The 23,886-nt window shown below is 44.1% G+C and overlaps 1 protein-coding gene across 2 annotated transcripts in view; it reads left to right on the top strand.

The window, feature by feature from the left end:
- MYRF (myelin regulatory factor) overlaps positions 1 to 23,886 on the top strand; it is a 162,696-nt gene that overhangs the window by 77,568 nt on the left and 61,242 nt on the right. For both annotated transcript variants that reach the window (XM_040409392.1, XM_040409391.1), the window contains exons 2-3: positions 16,647 to 16,731; positions 23,163 to 23,486. In XM_040409392.1, coding sequence (XP_040265326.1) covers positions 16,647 to 16,731; positions 23,163 to 23,486 — 409 coding nt within the window. The remainder of the gene's footprint in view (positions 1 to 16,646; positions 16,732 to 23,162; positions 23,487 to 23,886) is intronic.

Here is a 23,886-nt window from a genome sequence, read left to right as displayed (position 1 = left end):
AGTTATCCCCTATCCTGTGGACAAAAAGAACAGAGTACCTGGGCGCTTCCTAGTGAAGCACTGTGTAGGTATTCACATAAACGCAGCATTGCGTTGCGCTAACTCAGGCGCAACTCTGGAGTAGACATATGAATGTGACCACTGCTCCCATCACTCGGGATGCCAAAAACGGAGACATGGCAAATAAAAATGGTTTTAGGGCGCTAATCCTTAAAATGGTAGTTTAATAAATAAAATGCATTAAAAAAAAAGCGACATGTTTTGGAGGTGGACCGCTCTCCGTTTTTATTTTCCTATGTATTTTATTTGTTTGTTTCTATGTTATTTATGACTCTGTTCGTACATGAACCCCCTGGTTGTAAAACGCTGCGTCATATGTCGGTGCTATACAAATAAAGATTATTATTATTATTATTAAACTACCATTTTAATGATCAGCATCCTGATATGCTGCTGCAGACACCGAGACAATGATTTGGATGTGGATACTTGTCGCGGTTCCCACCAACCAGCTATGGAATGCATTGAGTCCTCCCTGAGTCCTCCCTATTATTTATGCACGCTGACGAGTCCTCTCAATGTATTCCATAGCTGGTTTGCGTCTATAAAACAAGAAAAAGTCAAAAGGAGATAACTTTTAAAATTGGCGCAAAGTAAGGCTACTTTCACACTAGCGGCAGCCTTCTTCTTCCTGAACAGCCTGCCGGATCCGTGCTGCCGCTAGTGCACGTGTGCCGCCGGAGCCATTGACTATGATGGGGGCGGGCTGGAGTTCCAAACATGCAGAGAGGCAGCCGGAATAAAACTACGACATAGAACTACCATTTTAATGATCAGCTGCTGTGGACAAAGGCTTTACTGCTGATATATCTTATCTGCAAGTCAAGAACCATTAGTCAACTTCTGTCCCGTATGAAATATACTGAACTAATCAGATTGATTCTATGCGGTGGCTCCTGATAACAACTGCTCTGGAACTGGAATATTTGATTCACCGTTCATCCTGAATCCTATCTCTCATTCCTATAGAATGTCTCATTTTTGTTAGAAGTCTACTTCTTGTCTGATGTCTCACTCCTTGGGAACAAAAGAATCCTAAAAATCCTTGTCAGGAGAGGCAGGAGGCTCCTTCTCACCACTACTCCTCAGCTCATTAAAATGCTTGACCCTGCTCCCCTCTCGCATTTACACATCTGCTTCTCGTTAAAGGGGTTCCAGGGTGGGATGAGTTTTGACTGAGGGGTGACTGCACGGGGATTAGTCATGATTAAGAGATATGGGAATGCCATTGCTTGGAGGGCACAGGTGACAGTCTGCATGGTGCTACCCAGTCTGCCTGCTGTTATAGATTGCAAGAAGGGAGACTGCACAGAACACAAAGAAGGGGCTCCTCTGTGGATACCCTAATGAAAATTAATGAAATATTGGAATTTTGGAACATTTACGACCCTGATGACCGCATCTGGCATCATTGCAGGCTTTGGTGAGAGGTACCAGATGCCATGCCTCATTCCAGTAACATGTTATAGATGGGTCAATAAAATAGGTTTGTTTTTAGTAATCCTGTACATAGCTGGCAGCCCGTAAAGAGCTCTGAAAGATTGTGTACATGAAATGAATGGCTGACAGTAAAAAGAAACAGACCTGCCCGTCTTCATGAAAACAGATGATGACTGGAGACCTGGCAGACAGGTCCCATTAACTCACATGCAACCTTTCCCCTGGCAGGCATTGGCGGAGATTCACTAAGCTAAATGCACCAGAATTCGGCCTTAATTTGCACCGAAGAACTGGTGTGCATGTCTTGTAGCAGATTTATTATGTGTTTTAGATACTTTGTTGCACATCATTCAACAAGGGAATATCGCCTAGCGGGAAAGGGTGTGACCTAAAATGCACCAATGCGGTAGATTTACTAATCCTGTCATATTCAGACAGTGTAAGTGTAGCTTGACAGTCTAAAGATGCACCAGATTTATCACAGTGGCTTATGCTGGTGCTTCTTTAGCCTGTCTAGTCTAAGCTTGGCCACCTATTTTTTGGTTTACTTTGTGTCAAAATTTTGGCACAATTTTTTCACCTCTTAAAGGGAATCTTTCAGGTTGAACATGGTGTCTGAGAGGCAGGCAGCATATTATAGAGCAGGAGGAGCTGTCCATATTGCCTCTTTTGATGGCCACGCTTACATACTACAGGAAAAGATACCGGCCTTTCTGGTGGCCGACACCGCAGGAGTGCACATAGGCTGGTGCTTTTTCCTCTAGTGTGCAAGCACGACCACCAGTGCTGGATTGCAGGGTGGTCGTAACCCCTGGATATGACCAGTGTATAATGTGAGGGAAGCCAGCAAAGGAGGCAATGTGGACAATCACAATACATAGTAAGTACCTTGTATTAACTTTCTCTACATGATAAATGTCATTTACGGATTTGAGACAACCCCTGTTCCGGTTTCAACAGGTGAAGATTATGCATTGTATAATAAATAGTTATTATATTTTCCAATCAACTTGTGTGTGTATTAATATATCATGGCTTCCAAGACCTCTACTTACAAGGGATTAAAAAATTACCCGCCACATGATGGACACACTATGACTGTGATGAGATTTGTACCTGTGTCATCACCACATGACCAACGGCTCCTGCATATATGACATATAGTAATCCAGGGTGACCATTAGAATCAGCCATTGCCATATCTGTGGTTAGTGCTGGTGCCTTGCAATGCTGGGGTCCTGGACTGCATGGAGTTTGTATGTTCTCCCCGTGTTGCTGTGGGCTTCCTCTTGGTGCCCTGGTTTCCTCCCACTCTGCAAAAACATGCTCATAGCTTAATTGACTTACTATGGAATTGGCCCCAGTTCGTGAGAGCCCCATCGAGGAGAGGGACTGATCTCATGTTCACATGTACCAGAGTTTATGCATACATGTCTCATTTATCTACAAGAGGCCTTCAAAAATACTTTACATACTGCAGAAGCCACCCCACTCGAATAGAATGTATTGAGAAAATGCCTGTAACAGGCAGAAGAAATGTGAATTAACTTTGACATAATTGCAGTACGCAGCCCTGCAGGGTGAGCGATTGTGAGGTCACGGTTAATAGGCAAAACCAGGGTTGCTCTTGGTACTCACAGTTTTTGTATACCCTGGGCAGGCGTACAGCAGTGATGGAGAGGCTGGCACAGGGGTCCTCTGGGACACTCTGTGTATAGGGACCAGGCCGATGGTAGGTGAGGTGCCCTGGGTGTTGCAGGTTTAATGTGCCGGTGGCAAGATCCCTTTAAGTTTGTGACGCCAGTGCCGGTAACGGTGGCACACCGATTTCTTGCAGTAATAAGTGAGGAACACAAGTTGCAGTGAACCAAAACTTCTCTTTACTGAACAAGGTAACTATTTACAGTCTTTTGGTCAGTTCCACGTGTCAAAAGTTGTGACAGGCAGGCTTTACATCAAATGGCAGGCACAATGTTCTTGCAAGATACTCAGAGGGTTAAAACACTTACAGATCAGGCTGCACTTTTCCTCAGAATCCTGTCTGTCTTTATCCCAAGGCCCGTATTCCCTATTGCTGGCTTTATCCTTGGTTAGGGAAAACTTCCTCTCGTATATGACTCCTTGCTTTGAATAAATCCTTCTGCCCTTCAGCTCTCTATTTGGCTGGAAACACCTTGGCTCTGCACTGTACTCTTGTGGGAACTGAGTTTCTCAGGAGGCAGGCTCTTCTCCTGGTGGCAAGCTAGAAGCCTGGGCTATCTAGCTGCATGTCAGAAGCTGCACCTCAGTTACTGTCTGCTAAGGTGACTCTTGACTTCTGTACACACTGACCTATCTCTCTGCTCTGGACCTGGCTATTTATACTAGGGGGTTCCCTAGCTCCCTCTACTGTCTAGGAGGAGGAACTACACCCCTACAGGCCTGGTACACCGGAGATAGCATTAAATAACATGACAATATACATTAAAATACCATATAAAATACAATGACCATGTTCCGCAGGAGGTGGAGAACAAACGTGACCCAATTGACCCTTGTGTAGTGCCCACATTTACCTAGTGGGACACTACATAATCAAAGAAATACAAAGAGCTGACAGGGTCCCATACCACCATTGCTTTCATCCACCTTCTTCCCATATCTCTCAGGTAAGAAGGGAACTTGACCCTCTTGCTGACCCCACATCTCTTGGTTTACATTTATATTTCTGTGGTTATAGAGAGGGATGGGTCCCCTGCTAATTGACATTAAGGGCACTACATGTGGAGCTCTATAGTATCTATGCCCTTGGATGTAATAAGTTAGAAGTCCAGTGCGGAATCAACATTAAAACTATTGAAATTTGCACTTGCTCTGTAGCTGTAGGACAGTTGGAGGCCAGTCTTGGTGGTCCTACTGAGTAAAGTTATCTTGTTAGCCCTGCTGTGCGACCTAATCTTGGTCGTCCCCCAATGTGACCTATACTTGGTGGTCTTGTAATGTGACTCCCTCCGTCTGTGGCTTCTATAGCTGCTCTTAAGTTTTTGTTTTTCTCCTAATCCCCTGGCTGAGTCCCGTGACCATCAAGCGATGTATTAGCCTCTAATCATGGTAAGCTGGCTTTAGGCGAGAGGGAAGGCTACGTCTGGCGATGTGCACAGTTCCCGCATTCCTCACAAACAAGTCTCAGGAACAAGTATCAAGGACAGAAATTTGTAGACTGCTTCCACCAGCCATGACACGGCTGGAAAATATACTGCAAACAAGTCTTACAGATGCTCCAATAACCTTATCATAAATGCGTTTCTTTTTGTTGGCCCGCCTGCCTCAGGAGTAGCAGAAATTCCACATTCGAAACCAGTCATTCGAAACCTAGTTATCATAAAGTTTTAAAAAAAATCTTCTGTTTTTTACTGCCTTCTGCTCTTGGTCCACCATTCCTTAGACCCTTCGTAAAGGTTCTACCACCATGCCAGCAAGGGCTGCAGTATTCTTGATGTTCTTGAGAGTTGGGGAACCTAATGGTCCATTTATATGGACCAATAGTCTGGCTGATTATTAGGAACTAAATAAACATTCACGATAATTACCTGTCAGCGGAGATGAGGGCTGCGTTTACACTACTCAAAGTTAGGGATATTTGGCTTGTGGGTGGAATTTCAGGATTACCCTAAAATACAATCTAACCTTTACAGTTGACTTTCTGTAAAGTTTTGAATGCACATGTTCAGCTGTTCAGTATTTCAGTACTTTTATGCACAACTTGCTGTTCTCTAACAAGGAGCTTAACAGCAAAATTCACAACAGGTGTTTGATCCATGAATCGTCCAATAAATTTTCTGGTTCAATTAGAATTGGTATTTAAACATTCTTCCTCCTCCTCATGCTGTTCACATTTTGACATCATGAGACCAAGACGACACCTAACAATTAATCACAGGCCTAATTTCATCTTCCTGAACGACAATGCGCCAGCTCATCGAGGTCACATCATTAGGGAACGGCTGCTGGAGACTGGGGTATCTTAAATGGAGTGGCCTGCATTTTCTCCAGACATGAATCCCATTGAAAACCTATGGGATCAGCTGAGTCGCCGTGTAGAGGCTCGTAACTCTGTACGCCAGAACCTCAATGACCTGAGGGACGCACAATCTGCTGCATAGGAACTATGATTTTTGGTGCCTGTAGAACGACAAGATCACCCAATGAACGAGCCTCTGCTCATCGGCACCTTTTACTCAGGCCAATTATCAGGAACAAGTGTTTATACAAATACTTTTTAACCATTTTTTTTTTACCATGGAAGGTGTGATATTTCCCACAGTATCCAAGGAAATTTATCTCACTTTCTGTCTTTGGAAGTACAGTCCATCTTCACTATAAATTCCAATACCTTGCGTTCAGCGACTCATTGATCATTACTTCTGTCACCTAATTGATTGAAAGGCCAGTGTATCATTTAATTGCTAATGTGGCTTCAGAGGTGGAGAACCTCATGTTCTCATGCTAAGAGGCTGCGCTCAGCTTCCCATGGCAATAACAGTCAGGCGGTTAGAGAAGCCAGACCCAGACTGGTTGTCCAGTTGGGAGACCTTTCATAGTCTGGGTTCCCATCACGTTTGAGGTGTGCGTTTAGCGTGCACACCGGAAAAGCTGCTGACAGAAGCCTAAATAGTGTCTTTCTGGCCTTCATCTGGTGAGTATACATCAGTAGGGAGTAGACTACGCTATTCCATACAACTCTATCCAGTGGGGGGAAAAAAAGGATATTATAGACATATGTTTTTTTACACTGGGACTCTATAGTTGCAAGTGTATGGTTTAGGTCATAAATATCTGATCGGTCGGGAGCCAACACCTGGCACCCCCACCGATCAGCTGTTTGAAGAGGCCTGGTGGTCCAGTGAGCACTGCATCTTCCTCACAGCATACCAAACATAGCCCAGTGTATTGTATGGCAGGTGTGCTTGGTATTGCAGCTTAGCCTCGTGCATTTGAATGGAATTGAGCTGCACATAGGCCATATGACCAACGAATGTGACGTCACTGGCCTAGGAGGAGGTGGCCGTGCTCATCGAAGCGCTGTGGCCACTTCAAACAGCTGATTGGTGGAGTGCTGGAAGTTGGACCCCCATCGATCAGATATTGATGACCTTTCACGAGGATAAGTCATCAGTAGTCTACACCCTTTGAAGTAGTAAGGTGTGAATTATAGCATATATTTCCCTTTTGGAGCAAGTTCACATGGGCAGTTTTTGAACTTTTGTGTGGTATAATATAAGGACGAAGTGTTAGTTGCAAGTAAATTTAAAATACAATGTAATGGAAGTGATTTTCTATGGGAATAGCTGTCCTAAATTATAATATGTTTTCTGCGTATTTGATACGGTAGTAAGGCAGTTCTGGCGCTCTTGATGGCCCTATATTTTTGTGAAGCCTAAGGCCTATTTTACACGAACCAAACGAATTGTGTCAGGATGCGTTCAGAGAAACTCGGACCATTCTGCAAGCGAGTTCAGTCAGTTTTGTCTGCTATTGCGTTCAGTTTTTTCACGCGGGTGCAATGCGTTTTTATGCGTTTTTCACGGAAGGTTTACAAACAACATCTCTTAGTAACCATCAGTGAAAAACTTTTGCATAGCACTTGCTTCCGGATGCAATGTGTTTTTAACTGAAGCCCCATTAAGGCTACTTTCACACTAGCGTTTTTGCTGGATCCGGCAGGGCTCAGCAAAAACGCGTCCGTTACTGATAATACAACCATCTGCATCGGTTATGAACGTATCCGGTTGTATTATCTTTAACATACACAAGACAGATCCGTCATAAACTCCATTGAAAGTCAATGGGGGACGGATCAGTTTTCTATTGTGTCAAAAAAAAAAACGGATCCGTCCCCATTGACTTGCATTGTGGGTCATGAAAGATCCGTCTTGCTCTGCATCCTATGACGGAAAGAAAACCACAGCTTGCTGCTCTCCAGTATGAGAACGGAACGGAATGTATTTTGGAGGATTCCGTTCTGTTCAGTTACGTTTTGTCCCCATTGACAATGAATGGGGACAAAACGGAAGCGTTTTTTTCTGGTATTGAGATCCTATGACGGATTTCAATACCGGAAAATATTAACGCTAGTGTGAAAGTAGCCTCACTTCTATGGGGCCAGGGCTGGGTGAAAATCGCAGAATATAGAACATGCTGCGTTTTTCAAGCAACGCAGAACTGATGAGTGAAAAAAATGCTCATGTGCACAGACCCATTGAAATGAATGGGCCAGGATTCAGTGCGGGTGCTATGCGTTCACGTCACGTATTGCACCTGCGCAGAAACCTCGCTCGCGTGAAAGAGGCCTAAGAGCAAAGTACACATAGTGCAAAGTGCCTTAATCATGGACTTGCAATGGGCGGCCTCCCACTAGGGCCCTCTATATAACGCGTCCCAGGTGTAGGAAATGCAGAGTGGTGTAATGGTGCGGCCCAAATGTCTCTTTATGTGTGTCAGGGTGCTCCTACCTGGATACCGCTGGACCCCAGAACTTGGCTCCGAAGCAATAAATAAGGGAAATAATTGAGGAATAAAAGAATAACTTGAGTCCAGACCTTGAGACGAAGTTCAATGGCAGCTTTACTTTGCATAAATGTTCTCCAAAACAGATTTCAGGCTTTATCTTGGTTCCAGCAGGCTTTAGCATGAAACTGACAGGCAAACTCCACTCTGCTATATCTGTTTCTCTCTGACTCTGCTGTACTGACAGGCTGGCTGTATAACTCAGCTTCTTCTGTATGCTGTACTTCATTTTGTAGTCTGACTCTTGGTTATGCCAGGAAACTTTCCTCCTGGCTCCTGAGGCTTCAAGCTTTGGCCTTGATGGCCAGCAGAGCTTAGGGTGCTCTGGCTGGCGTGGGCACATCCAGCAGAGATGTGCCCCTGAACACCTTTCCCCTAGCTGGGGGTAAACTAGACTGGAACTAACTGGTCCCCACCCTTCCTGCATGAAGTAGGGCTCGCCTACTTCTCTCCAGAGGGGGTTAGAATGGAATAGAAGGTTCCATTCTAAGTACAGCTCTGCCGTGTTTACTGCCACCTGCTGGTGAACCAGGCACATTGCATGAACAGTTACATAACATTAGAAATGCACAGTGTGGAGGACCTGGAATAAATGCATAAGATGACATGAGGTTAGACCAATAAAGACAGTAGCAAGGTGCAGAAGCGGTGACACCACTCTGGGGTGTTAACGACTTGTCACAGAAGGTAACTTTATATACAAGTGACTTTATATACAGAACGTTACCATAAACCTGTTGAACCTGCCGCGGTATATTTGTACTTGATGGGGATGTTATCACTTGTAGTCTACATGGCATGTGTGCACCATCCATCATGTAATGTCCATCACTGCGTAATAACAAATCTCCGTACAGAAGTCATTGGGGTCCATTTTTCTTTGTGACTTTTTAAGGCGAAACCGATCTCCTTTTGGCAGAGTCCAGACTTATCACCAAGGTGGTGTTTAGTTTGAACAGGGGAGGATTGGCCATAGACCTTACAGGGAATTCTCCTGGTGGGCCAATGCCCAGGGGGCCGCCTGAGCCCACCTCATGGCCGGCCAGTGGAAGTGTTTGGGGCAGTATTTTGTGAAAGACTGTGGTATTTGGCTCTGTTGGGGCGGTATAATGTGCCACAATATGGTATCGCTGGCCCTGCCTTCCATCAATTTGCACCCAACTACAAAACAGGCCCACTTCTAGTATTTTTTTTTTAGGGCCACTTTAAGTTCCCAGTCCGCCCCTGAGTTTGAATCATTTATGTCACCATTCACAATCTGCATCAGTCAACTTTTTGTGGTTGACCTGTTGTTTAGGGCTCATGCACACAAATGTGTGCCGGCTGGGCCCATATTGCGGCCCGCAAACAGCAGGTCCGCAAAAAATGGGCACCGGCCACGTGTGCAACCCATCACGGAGGCGGACCCATTTACTTGAATGGGTCCGCAATCTGGAAGGTGCGGTGCGAAGCGGTATTATCTCCGTCCTGAAAAGTCAAAAAGACTGAACTGAAGACATCCTGATGCATCCTGAACGGATTGCTCTCCATTCAGAATGCATTAGGATAAAACTGATCAGTTCTTTTCCGGTATAGAGCCCATAGGACGGAACTCAGCGCTGGAATAGAATAACGCTAGTGTGAAAGTACCTATAGCTGGATACTGCTGTTCACCATCGGATCCCATCGACTATCAGCGGATCCAGCAGAGGTCTGGATGGTTTTCGGCATGAGTTCATGCTGATGCTGGTAGTAGTGCTCCACCCTGGCATTCCCTAGGGTCGTGCAGTGACTGGAGGGTGCACGCTGGTGTAGGGGCTCCTGTCTGATGGTAGTTGGGGTGCCCACAAGGCAGGAGTGCAGAGGCTGACAGGTGGATGGCGGAGTCAATAACTAGGACAATTGGTTGCAATAAATAAAATCTTTCTTTACTGGATTGACGATAGGAGTAGTAGTACATATAGCAGCAAAAGGCACAGTTCCAAAGTAGATTGTGGTATTGTCTACTCCTAATAGCTGTTCATGGGCACCAATAATGATGGTAGTAGTAGTACTCACTGTCTCTCTCTCTCTAAGGACACTTTGCAGTCTCTCCAAGTAACGACATGCATGCTATTCTGTTCTTATTAACCCTTTCTCTAATTTCTGGGCTGGGTGCTGCAGAATATAGATCCAGATAGCCAGTCCGTCTCAAAGTGTGGTAGGTGCCGAAGGCAGTAATCCTTTCCGCTGCAGCAAAGTCTGTGATGCCACAAACGAGCAAATACCTTGCTGTCTGAATCCTGCACGGCCTGGATGGTTCTGGATCTTCTAAGATGTCTGGTTGTTTTCTTTCAGGGGCGCTCTGGTAGTAGGGTTGCTCCTTTGGCAGCTGTAGTCTCAGAGACAGAGGTTCTCTGGACTTGGGCCTGGTCTGCGGGAACTGTCAAACACACGTCCTTCCTGTAGTCTGCTAATCTTGACTCACTAACTATCCAGGGGGCAGAACTGGTTCATCACCCTAGTAACCTAACAGTCCTCTAATATTGACTGTCTATTGCCCATATGTTGCACACAGTGCGTAAAGAGGTGATTGCTTTAACAACAAATCGCAGCAGTTAACTTGCCAACATTAAATTAACTCTTTTAGCAATAATTAACCCTTTGCAGTAGTCCCCTGGGACAGTGCAATAGCTCATGAATATCTATAGCCCAGAAAAACCCTTTAATTTCTCAAACACCTTTGACATTATAGAAGATCACACCTACAGGCAGAATATGCATAGTATATAAAGCATGGCCATTCTTAAAGAGATTGCACATGTAACGATTTTCTAGCGACAAAATGATCATTTTTGACAAATGTCCAATAAATTCCCGAAATAGGATCCCAATGGTGCAAACCAGGGATCAGCAACCTTCGGCACTCCAGCTGTTCAGAGACTACAACTCCTAGAATGCTTTATTCACTTCTGTGGGAGTTAGAAGAACAGCCGAGCATGTTTGCATGCTGGGAGTTGTAGTTGCACAGCAGCTGGAGTGCCGAACCCTAGAAACAAGATTCATGCTCCACTAAATGGAAAATGAACCCAGAATCCTCTTTACGTCTAGGTCTTCATTGAGACATGTCAGGAGATAGCATAAGTGGGGGTCATGTATAGAATGGGGGGGGGGGGGGGGGGCAGTTGTCTCACAAATGCCGTCTCCTTCAGCATAACTTGAAGATTTTCGGGATACCCTGGAGTCATAATGTATTCATTTTATTTCCCCCCCTTTTCTTTTTACTTTTCACTTACGTACTTTTTTTTTTCCTTTCTTAGGCCTCTTTCACACTACCGTTTTTTTTTTCCGTTTTGCGGGCCATTTTTTGCGGTCCGTATACGGAACCATCAATTTCAATGGGTCGGCAAAAAAAATGGAATGTACTCCGTATGCATTCCGTTTCCATGTTTCCGTATCTCCGTTCCGTGCAAAGATAGAACATGTCCTATATTTGGCCGCAAATCACGTTCCGTGGCTCCATTAAAGGCCTCCTGCACACGGCCGTTTTTTTTGCCCGTTTACTGCCCGTTTTTTGCGTTCCGTATACGGTCCGTATACGGAACCATTCATTTCAATGGTTCCGCAAAAAAAACGGAATGTACTCCGTATGCATTCCGTTTCCGTATTTCCGTTTTTCCATTCCATTTTAAAGATAGAACATGTCCTATTATTGCCCGCAAATCACGTTCAGTGGCTCCATTCAAGTCAATGGGTCCGCAAAAAAACAGAACACATACGGAAATGCATCCGTATGTCTTCCGTTTCCGTTCAGTTTTTTGCAGAACCATCTATTGAAAATGTTATGCCCAGCCCAATTTTATATATGTAATTACTGTGTACTGTATATGCCATACGGAAAAATGGAACGGAAAAACGGAACGGGAACAAAAAACGGAACAACGGATCAGTGAAAAAACGGACGGCAAAACACTGAAATAGCTATACGGTTGTTGTGTGAAAGAGGCCTTACTTTTAGCTTACGTGTACCTCCATATCCACAGCTCCTTGGCTATTGGCTCCCTCTTTGTGTTGAGCGCTGGGACACTTCCCATTGCTCTTGTGGGGGAGGCAAGCCATGCTCTCTGGTAATGGAGAAGCATCCAGGGTTGGCACACGCCCTGCGAGGATGTAAGCACCCCACACACGGGAGGCTGATAAAACAGGGCACATTGTATCAACAACAGAGAAGAAAACACAGTAGAGAAGAGATTTGTTCCAGGGATGCTCAACCTGCGGCCCTCCAGCTGTTGCAAAACTACAACTCCCTGTATGCCTGGACAGCCTACAGCTATTAGGGCATGCTGGGAGTTGTAGTTTAGCAACAGCTGGAGGGCCATCCCTGTTATCTAGAGCACGTCTAAGGAGTAGTCATCGGGCAGGCACCTACCTCTAGCCATGAAGTCTGGTGATGAAAAGGTTAAACGTGATGATTTTGTACTAATATGGAGAATCGAACCACACTGTTTGCTGTGGGTAGAGCAAGTGCTTTGGCTTTTGTTGTTTGCCTGTGGGGTCTTGGTTTTATGAGCATAGCGTGTGCATTATTGGGCAAGCATCACATATCAGGCACGGCCAGAAAACATTTCAAAGTGCAGTTCTATAAACCATAAATTTTACCATAAAGGGTGTAGCCAATCCTCCTGTCTGCTTTCAGCACGTAACAAAAATTCTGGCGCATGGTTTCGCTTAAAGGGGTTAAGTCGCAAAACTTATTCTACATTTTTCAAACCAGCACCTGGATCTGAATACTTTTGTGATTGCATGTAATTTAAAATGTATTATAGCTACCGAGTTATTCAATAAAACTTATCTGTATAGCGCCACCTGCTGTTTGTTCTTTTCCTTATTTTTTTGTCTGTCTCACTGAGGTGGTCGAGCGTGCTCAGTTTAACTGGCATCAAACATATGTTCTGTTAGAAGCTATGGAAGTTGCAGGGAGAGATCAGCAGCAGAAAGGGCCCCCCCCCCCCCCAATAAATAAATAAATAAATAAATAAAAAGCTGCTAGGCTGAAAATAATCCAGCAGATAAATGAAAGCAGTGAATGAGGAGATCTCTGGTTCCATGTGAGGTACAGGGCTGGTTCTAGCTTTGTTAGAAAGAGATTGTCATGTCCTATATGATGTCTGATTTACATTTTTTTACATTAATCATAGCACAACCCCTTTTAAAGGGATTGTCCGGTCTCAGCCAGAAACCATATAACCCTGAGGTTCACCTTTGGTGAAGAAATGGTAAGTACTTACCTGACAGATCCCATGCAGCTGCTCCAGTTCTCCCAGCCAGGCTCTAGTTGACTACAGCAGTGACATCACATTGAACAACACATGACCGCTGCAGGCAGTCCCTGGCATTGTCGGATACACAGCTGAAGCCAGTGATTGGCTGCAGTGGTCACATGTTGTCGACCTGATGTCACCGCTGCAGTCAGGTAAATAGAGTCCAGGCCAGGAGAACCGGCAGGATCTGTCAGGTTAGTACTTACCAGTTCTTCCCTGCAGGCAGATCCCGAGGGTCATGTGGTTTACTCCTGAAATGGATCCGTCTTGACTTACATTGAAAGTCGATGGGGGACGGATCCGTTTTCAATTGCACCATATTGTGTCAGTAAAAACGGATCCGTCCCCATTGACTTACATTGTAAGTCAGGACGGATCTGTTTGGCTCCGCATCGTCAGGCGGACACCAAAATGCTGCAAGCTGGGTTTTGGTGTCCGCCTCAAAAGCAGAACGGAGACCAAACGCAGCCAAACTGATGCATTCTGAACAGATCCTTATCCATTCAGAATGCATTGGGGCTGAACTGGTCCGTTTTGGGCCGCTTGTGAGAGCCCTGAGCGGATCTCACAAGCGGACCCAGAAACGGCAGTGTGAAAGTAGCCTTATGCACGCTTCATGTCTTTAAGGCCTCATGCACACGACCGTATTTTGTTTCCGTGTCCGCTCTGTTTTTTTTGCGGATAGGATGCGGACCCATTCATTTCAATGGATCCGCAAAAAACGCGGACAGCACACCGTGCATGTCCTAAAATTGTGCATGTCCTATTTTTTTCTAGTTTGCGGACAAGGATAGGCATTATTACAATGGATCCGCAAAAAAAAAAACGGATGCCATACGGAACGTCATCCGTTTTTTTTTTTGCGGATCTGCAATTTGCAGACCTCAAAACACATACGGTCGTGTGCATGAGGCCTAAGTAGAGCTGAAGATTCGCTCAGTGGGCTCTGTAAAGGTGCCAATAAACCATTCTGCCATGACCAGTGTATTTGGATATAGGGCAGTAAATCTGTGCTTCAGGTGACGGACATGATTACTACTATCACTCTGGGATGCAACCTCAGATTTACTGCTTGTGTAGGTCCTATGTAGTTCAGTATGCTAGCCACTTATACGATGAATATAAACCTGGGCTCATGCACACGACCATATGTATGCATTTTGCGGTCCGCAAAACACAGACCCCCAAAAAATACGGGTGACGTCCATGTGCGTTCCCATTTTGTGGGACAGAACAGCTGGCCCCTAATAGAACAGTCCTAACCTTTTCTGTAATGCAGACAATAATAGGATGTGTTCTATTTTTTTGCGGCCCCATTGAAGTGAATGGTTCCGCATAAGGGCCGCAAAACGAAACGGACACGGAAACAAAATATATTTGTGTGCATGAGGCCTAAACCTGAGCTCTCAGAAAAAACAGCTCAGGCGGTATTATTAGGTTATGCTGATGTCCATACTTCATTCAGCATATGAACATACTTAGAGAAGTTGTGTCACAAAAAATATTCTACAATTTTCAAACCAGCACCAGGATCTGATTCCTTTTGTAATTACATGTAATTAGAAATTTAGCATAGCCACTGAGTTATTCACTAAAATGTGTCTGTATAGCGCCACCTGCTGTTTGCTCTTTTCCTTATATTTGTTGTCCGTCTCACCGAGCTGGCTAAATGTGCTCTGTTTCAATTTTTGCGGAACGAAAATACGGACATACGGAATGCACACGGAGTACCTTCCGTTTTTTTGCGGATCCATTGAAATGAATGGTTCCCTATACGGTCCGCCAAAAAAACAGAACGGACACGGAAAGAAAATACATTTGTGTTCAAGAGGCCTAAGTGCCATAGCTTCTAAAAGAACATATGGCTGGTGGCAGTTAGGCCTCTTGCACACGAACGTATTTTCTTTCCGTGTCCGTTTCGTTTTTTTTGGTGGACCGTATAGGGAACCATTTATTTCAATGGGTCCGCAAAAAAAACCGGAAGGTACTCTGTGTGCATTCCATATATTTGTAGTTCTGTTCCGCAAAAAAACATGTCCTATTATTATCCACATTACGGACAAGGATAGTACTGTTCTATGAAGGGCCAGCTGTTCCGCAAAATACGGAATGCACACTGATGTCATCCATATTTTTTGCGGATCACAAAATACATAAGGTTGTGTGCAAGTGGCCTTACAGGGAGATAGCTACAGCAGAAAGGACACACCCCTGAGCTGCCAGGCTGGAGATAATCTAGCAGAGCAATTGGAGCAATGAATGTGGAGATCTCTGGATCCATGTGAGGTACAGGGCTGGTTGGTGATGGCTAACCTGCGACACTCCAGCTGTGGTGAAACTACGACTCCCAACATGCTCCATTAATTTTTATAGAGCTTTGAGAACAGCCAAGCAAGTGCGCATCTTGGGATTTGTAGCTTTACCACAGCTGGAGTGCCGGAGGTTAGCCATCACAGCCCTATATTATATCTTTAAGGCTCAGTTCAGACCTGAGCGTTCTGAAAGGAGCGCTCTGTATGCACGATTGTACGGGCGTTTACAATCGCGCAGAGACAAGTGTACACACAGTGTCGCGCGTTCCCGAAAGTCTATGTACGGGAACGCGCGACAAGCGCCCAAAAAAAACGCTCCTGTACTTGTTTGAGCGTCGGGCGTTTTACAGCGCGTAGGAACGCGCTGTAAAACGCTCAGGTGTAAACTGAGCCTTAAGGACATCGGCATCTGCTTAACACCCCTCAATTTTCAATGCATTTGCAAGATGTCCTACAAATGGCTCGTGCACACAAAGTTATTTTTTTTTCCGTGACCATTCTGTTTTTTTTTGTGGCCCATATGTGGAACCATTCACGTCAATGGGCCCGCAAAAAACGGAAATGACTCCATGTGCATTCCGTTTCTGTATGTCCACATGTCCGTTCTTCAAAAAAGATAGAACATGTCCTATTCCTGTCCATTATGCGGACAAGGATAGGCATGGTTACAATGGATCTGCAAAACAAATACGGACGTCACGCGGACATCATCTGTATCTTTTACAGATCCGTGTTTTGCGGACCACATAATGCATACGGTTGTGTGCATGAGCCCTAACAATCGACTGCATTGTACGGGTTTACTCACAGTCATCGGTGTGGACATTACTAGGTCTATAAATTGCTTCTTCATTTTGTTTCTTCTTCTACCTGCTTGATTTACAGCTATTGCTTATTGTCCTGTAAAGATTGGTGTCATACCAGCAGGGCTGTGGATTAGATGGATCTTAGTACGAGGAAGTACAGCTCTCACCTGAGCCTAAATCTATTCTCATATTCTGTATTTCAGGACATGATATCAATGGCGCTCTGGAACCATCAATTGACACCAGTATCCTAGAGGAATACATCAGTAAAGAGGATTCTTCAGAAATGTGAGTCTCTCGTTCCGCATCCTTACACGTTCTGTTATCTGGCAATGGACACTGCTCCACTGACAGAATACAGGCTGCCATACATTCTGGAGGATCCACCGGACAGAGCTTAAAGGGAATCTGCCACCAGTGACCTGCCTATCCAGCTGTTTGTTTATTTATTTTTATTTATTTATTTTATGCATTTTATATGTTTGCATAGACACATACAGTAGCTGTGCTTCACCTGATTAAAAATGCTGTTTTTCTTTTGTTGATGTGAGGCTCCGTTCCCAAACTATGACACTTTCTCCTGATATGCAAAATAAGCCTTTGGTGCAATAGTGGAGTTGCAGCAGGGGTCCGGCAGTCACTTATAGCCAGACCCCTGCTGTATGCGCCGACATCGGTGAAAACACTGATGCCGGCGCATTAACCCTTGATGTGCCGCGGTCAGCGCTGACCGTGGCACATGCGATGTCCCTGTGGGGATCTGAGCAGGCATCGGGTCCCTGTGCTGCTGTGATGGGGACCCGATGGCAGCCTGATGCCTTCCTTACGCTGCGTTCAGACCTGAGCGTACGGGATGGAGCGCTCTGTATGCGCGTTTACAGACGCGGCTCCGGAACAAGCGAACGCCCATTGTAGCGCGTTCCCGGAAGTCTATGTACGGGAACGCGCGACAAGACCCCCCAAAGAAGCTCCTGTACTTCTTGGGGGCGTCGGGCGTTTTACAGCGCGATCGTACGCGCTGTAAAACGCTCAGGTGAGAACCATTCCCATAGGGAAACATTGGTTCTTGCCTGTTGAGCGTTTTACAGCGCGTAGAAACGCGCTGTAAAACGCTCAGGTGTGAACCCAGCCTCAGGCATGGTGGCTGCCTTCCGTGACAGCCTGTCAGATCCAGCCCCCTGGATCTCACAGGCAGGAAGCTGTAACTGTATTACATTCAGCAATACACTTACAGCCAATGCTTTACAATACAGAAGCATTGTAAAGGGGATCAGACCCCCAAAAGTTGAAGTCCCAGAGTGGGACAAAAAATAAAGTGAAAAAAAGAAGTTAAAAAAATTCAGTTTTACAAAAAATTAAGTTTCAAGTAAAAAAAAAAAAACCTTTTCCCAATATAAAGTTTGAAAAAAATTGAAAAAAATAGTGACATATTAGGTATTGCCGCGTCCTTATCGACCGGCTCTATAAAAAAATATCACATGACCTAACTCCTCAGGTGAACACCGTCAAAAAAACTAAAATAAAAACTAAAATAAAATAAAAACCTTACATCACGAAAAGGTCAACACCAAGCGATCAAAAAGGCGTATGTTTGTTTTCAGTCTTGCATAACGGGACCCAGACCGATCTGTTTTGATTTACATAGACTTCTATTAGGACGGCGAGCAAACGGAATGCCTTTTAAAGGCTTCCGTTTTGCATTCCGTCATAATACAAGTCTATGGGCAGAAGAATGTACCCGTCCTTCCGTCTTATGGATTCCGTTATAACCATGTTATAACAGAAAGCCATAACGGAATACCTAACGTTAGTGTGAACCCACCTTTACTGGAAAAAATGGATTAAAATGGAAAATCTGCCAAAAAAGTCAAATTCGGAAATTTAATCTCCATTTTTTCATTAATTCTTGTGGAACACCTAAAGGGTTAACGAAGTTTGTAAAATCAGTTTTGAATACCTTGAGGGGCGTTCCTTTCCTTCTGCGCCCTGCCGTGTGCCCGTACAGCAGTTTACGACCACATATGGGCTGTTTCTGTAAACTACAGAATCAGGGCAATAAATATTGAGTTTTGTTTGGCTGTTAACCCAAACCTGAAGTAGACGTATGGGGACTGTAAAGTAATAACTATTTTTGGAGTCATTACTATCTATTAGAAAAGTAGAGAAATTGAAATTTGGAAATTTGCTAATTTTTCCAAACTTTTGGAAAACTTGGTATTTTTTCATAAATAAAAATGAAATTTTTTTACTCAATTTTACCAGTGTCATGAAGTACAATATGTGACGAGAAAACAGTCTTAGAATGGCCTGGATAAGTAAAAGCGTTTTAATTTTATTACCACATAAAGTGACACATGTCTGATTTGCTAAAAAATGGCCTGGGCAGAAAGGTGAAAAATGACATGGTCCTGAAAGGGTTAAACAAAAGAGGATCTGCATTCTATTTTCTGAGATTGTGCAAGGACACGTCCCCAACTGGTAAAAGCCCACCTGGACCTTCATTGCAGACTGCTAGTAATTCATTCATAATTTCTAACAGGAATAATAAAGGAATGGCACGACACAGAGCCATGAGAATACCGTAGATGCTCCAGAACTGTTAATACATGGGGAATGCAAGTAGTAACTAAAAAAACCTTATGTCAGGAGAGGTGAGAAGTCCGCTTTAAAGGTCACTAGAGGACATCCATTATCATTTTGTAGATGTGAGTATAATAATAATAATATAATAAAGGAGCCTATTAGCTGCACTAGTCAATAGGACATTCGGCCCATGTAATTGCATCAGAACTCCTTTATCAATGCACAGTTATAAAAGGAGAAGTTTTATCCCGGAGCCGTAATAAAAAGACTACTTTGAGAATCGCATGAATAAGAATTCCCTGATATGTTATTAACCCTTTCCACAGAGTTACGAGTCATAGAGCCAACCTTTCAGTCTCTACATTTGTGATATAGACCAATGCAGTCTTCTGATGTGTGCCAGTGACTTGGCATGTCCCTTTTAAACTGGATTGAGAACACGTTATTTCGGAACTTCTTAACCCCTTAATAACCATCACACACAGAAGTTTGTGCAACCATGATCTTGACATTACTCCTTCACCATCATGACTGCTGTGTACACACATGGGGGCTGCAGACTGGTCCAGCTGCTGGCTTTATCTAGATCCATTCGTCACATGATCGGCGCCGTCCTCCCAATGTACGGTAACTGCTGCTCCTATGGTAGGCACAAAAAATGTGGGAAAAAATATATATATATATTTTCTGACCCTTTCGGAGGGAGATGTCATAAAAATACTGTATAACATAAAATATTTAAAACAAAGTAATAAATAATAAAAATTTATCTAAACAACCCCCACTCCCACCCCAGGAAAAAATAATATTTTTAGAGGTTTGAGTGCATAATTAAAAATAATATATATATATATGTTTTGTTTTGTTTTTCTACTGTCTATTTGCCCAAAAATAAAAGCATTTGCTATTTGGTAAAAAGAAAATAAGTATCTCTCTAATAGATAGATAGATAGATAGATAGATAGATAGATAGATAGATAGAATAGAGAACTATATTTCTACTGTCTCTGTCAGCCCAAAAAATATAAGTATTTGGTAAAAAGAAAAGAAAAAAGAATCCCTCAATTACATAGATAGACAGATAGATATAGACAGATAGATACATAGATAGATATAGACAGATACATAGATAATAGATAGATAGATAATAGATATAGACAGAACAGAAATAAGGAACAAAATCATTTAACCAACACATGCAAACATTGCTAAGAAAGCACAGAAGCACAGCTATGAAAGAGTTAAACGTGCTCTAAATTAGAAATAACTCCTTTTTAACTAAAGCATTGCAACACAGACTTGCTGGACTTTGGTTTTGCTGTGTGGGCTCTTCTGTAAACTCATGAAAGGAACAGAGAGATCATCTCACTGGCTGCCATTCGGAGATCTGCACCACACAGTTTTGTACTGCACAGACGACCTCTAGTGGACAAAGTGGATTCTGCATTTGTCATTAAAAAAAAAGCTAATGCAGAAAAAAAAAGCTAATGCAGAAAAAAAAAAGCTAATGCAGAAAAAAAAAAAAGTTTGGTAGGTTTGCCTATACTATAACAACTCATCAGATTCCAGCTTTTATTTTCAGGTTGGTGATATGGCCCCTTTCACACGAGCGAGTTTTCTGCGCGGGTGCAATGTGTGACGTGAACGCATAGCACCCGTGAATGAATCCCGACCCATTTATTTCAATAGGTCTGTGTACATTAGCGTTTTTTTTTCACGCATCAGTTCTGCGTTGCATGAAAAATGCAGCATGTTCTATATTCTGCGTTTTTCACACAACCCTGGCCCCACAGAAGTGAATGGGGCTTCAGTGAAAAACACGTTGCAACCGGAAGCAAGTGCGGATGTGATGCATTTTTCACTGATGGTTGCTAGGAGATGTTGTTTGTAAACCTTCCGTTTTTTATCACGCGCGTGAAAAACGCATAAATACGCATTGCACCCACGCGGGTGGGAGCACTGGTTGCACCCAATGGTCGGACACCCGCCAATCAGACATTTTATCCCCTAACCCGTGGATGTTAGGGGCCATGCCCTTTAATGGAGGGGCCAGGTCTTCCAGAGATTGGACCCAGCCTCAATAGACTGTTAGGTATCACTAGGATATGCCATAAATGTCCGATAGGTGTCGGTCCCACCTGTGGGACATGATCCGCTCCTATCGGCTATTTTCAGATGTCCCATAGACTATGGCATATACTGATCTCATAGGGTCCCACAGCAGAACTTAGTATGGGCCCTCCACACCTAGTTTCCCAGCGTACATGCATCAATCACTCTCAGGCAATGCTGAACAAGTGCAACGCCCCAGATTCTGACAAATTTTTACAAATTGTAATTTAAAAAAGTTGTCTTTGGACTCCCACTTTATCCGACTTTTATGTTGGCAAAAGTGAATCAGGTGCTTCAAATATATGGAGTTCATTCTGAAAACCATATTTCTCAATTTATTTACACCAGAAAACTGGTAAAAATACATTGATAAATCTGCTTCTTTCTATTACAAAGCTACCTGGCTGCCTGCTGCCACCACTAGGGGGAGCTCAGTGAATAGGTATAAATACAACTACAATGGAAGCTGCAATAATCTTTTTAAAATTGAGCTCCCCCTAGTGACATCTGCATGAAAATGATGTGTTTTTAATCAGGGAAGGGAAGAACAAGTTCCATGCCGAGCTAGCCCTCACCCTGGGCCTCTATTGCAGGTACGCCACTGTCCATAGTGGTGAATGGAGGGGTGGCAGCGCTTGCGTGACTTTCTCTCCATTCACTGCTATGGGAATTAGGAAAATAGCCAAGTGTGCTCTCTTGGCTATTTTTGGAACTCCCAAAGCAGTGAATGGTGAGAAAGTATGGTGTGGTCTCCTACACTTTGGGGGCCCTGTTATGGAGATAGGAGTAGGACCAGCTCCTTTTTCACATTTATGGCACATCCTTTCGATATGCTGTCAGTGTCCTGGATGGGACAACCCCTTTCATGCACAACTCTGGTCTTTTATAGTTTGGTTGGAACCATCTTGCTCTAGTGCAACTGTTTACTATGAGAGTCTACAGGGTTGAGAACTTCAAAACCTGGGTCAACATTTAGGCAAGACCCTTTCCTGCTTCAGCATTCCTGGAATCCCATGCACCAAGCCAAGGTCCATAAAAATATCTGATCTCAATGAATGCCAGCATTTTGTCATAATAGAAAATGTGAAAAGTCTTAAAATTAAGGAACCAAATTGACAATGTCCATGGTTATGGAAGGGCTTGTCCACGTCCAGCCATGCAGTGTGGAGATCTCCACTGTTTAGTGGTTGCTATTAACAAAGCTTAGTCAATTTCCCCAGAAGAATCTCATGCCTCAGTGGCTTCACTACTGAACTGAAGGTTACGTGACTCACAGGGTCTTCTAATCACTCATCCTCCATAAAACATGTCTCCATTGTGAATAGTCATCTGGCGATTTTTATAGAAAAAGGTCTCCATGTGCTCAACTGATTGTTTGCACCAAGATATTGAAGAATCCATCAGGATCATCATGGCAGCTGTGAATGTGCAATATTATATATCGGTTTTAGGGTCCATTCACACACCCGCATGAATGGGTCCGCATCCGTTCCGCAATGTTGCGGAACGTGTGCGGACACATTCATTTTCGATGAGGACAGCACACAGTGTGCTGTCCGCATCCGCGCTACCGTTCCGCAAAAAAATAGAACATGTCCTATTCTTGTCCGCAGACACGGACAAGAAAAGGCATTTCTATTAAAGTGCCTGGCATGCGCGCTCCGCCGATGTCCGTGTTTTGCGGATGTGTGAATGGACCCTTATCCATACCGGTTTTATCGGAAGCTGTCTTACATCTAGAACTGGTGCTGGATGCGCCAACGTTATAGAGAGGCCTGGAAGATCCACCACCAGCTATGGGGCTTTACTAAGACTGGCGTCTAAAACGCAGGTCTTAATAAATGTGCCCCTGAATTTTTCGGTCTCTATTCGGACATTCGAATAAACATTCTTCATACGCAACATGATACAGTTTACGTTGGACGCGTCTCTGTTCTTCTGCCACTCACTGAGTAACTTATACATGAGCAGTGTGAATGTATTTTCTGTATACTGAAATACAGATTTTTCTGTTTCCCATGCAGCTGTTTCCCGGACATCCCCCCTTCCTCCAGCTATGCAAACCCTGGTCAACCTTGTACCTCCACTGGAATCCACGGACCTGGGGTCATCTCAAATTTAGGCCATGGTGGACCAGCCAACTCAGGTGGGGTCTTCCACATGGGTCAGCAAATGCCAGTGCGGCCTGGTATGAGTGGCTCATGTGGGGGGCCTCCGTTCCAATCACACCTCAACTGCAATAACAACAATGCCATGGTCAATCCCAAAGGATACCAGGGGCCTCCAATGTGCATGAGCGGACCTGAGCTTCCTATCAAAGCGGAACCTAAAACCAGCTATGCAGCCGGGTAAGTGCTAGCAAAAGGTTGAAGGGATAAAGTGGGACTGGAAAGTCAATGATATGAGATGCTGAACCCTCAAAACGAGAAGGCAGTGTCAATAGAGGAATAACTGGAAACTCCTAATGTATATGTGATATTTATATTACTGATGTCTTCTTATGTGTCGTACCTGGGTCTGGGCTACACAGTGATTTTGGCCACAACACCCCTCGCACATTCAAAGTGCAGCCATGAAACGCAATGGGGTCGCAACGTGACTCGCAAGGTGCCGCATATGTACCCCTGCATATCACCAGGGCATACAAAACATGACCACCAATCTTATAGTATGTGGTGAAAGACATAAACCTGCAAAAAGGGAGCCAAATGCACACAAAATGACGATTTACAAAACATATACGATCTT

Source organism: Bufo bufo, chromosome 10 (genome assembly GCF_905171765.1).
Source record: "Bufo bufo chromosome 10, aBufBuf1.1, whole genome shotgun sequence".
In the NCBI taxonomy this organism is placed as follows: domain Eukaryota; kingdom Metazoa; phylum Chordata; class Amphibia; order Anura; family Bufonidae; genus Bufo; species Bufo bufo.
Note: the sequence above shows the minus strand (reverse complement) of the source record. Positions and strands in the feature narration are given on the sequence as shown.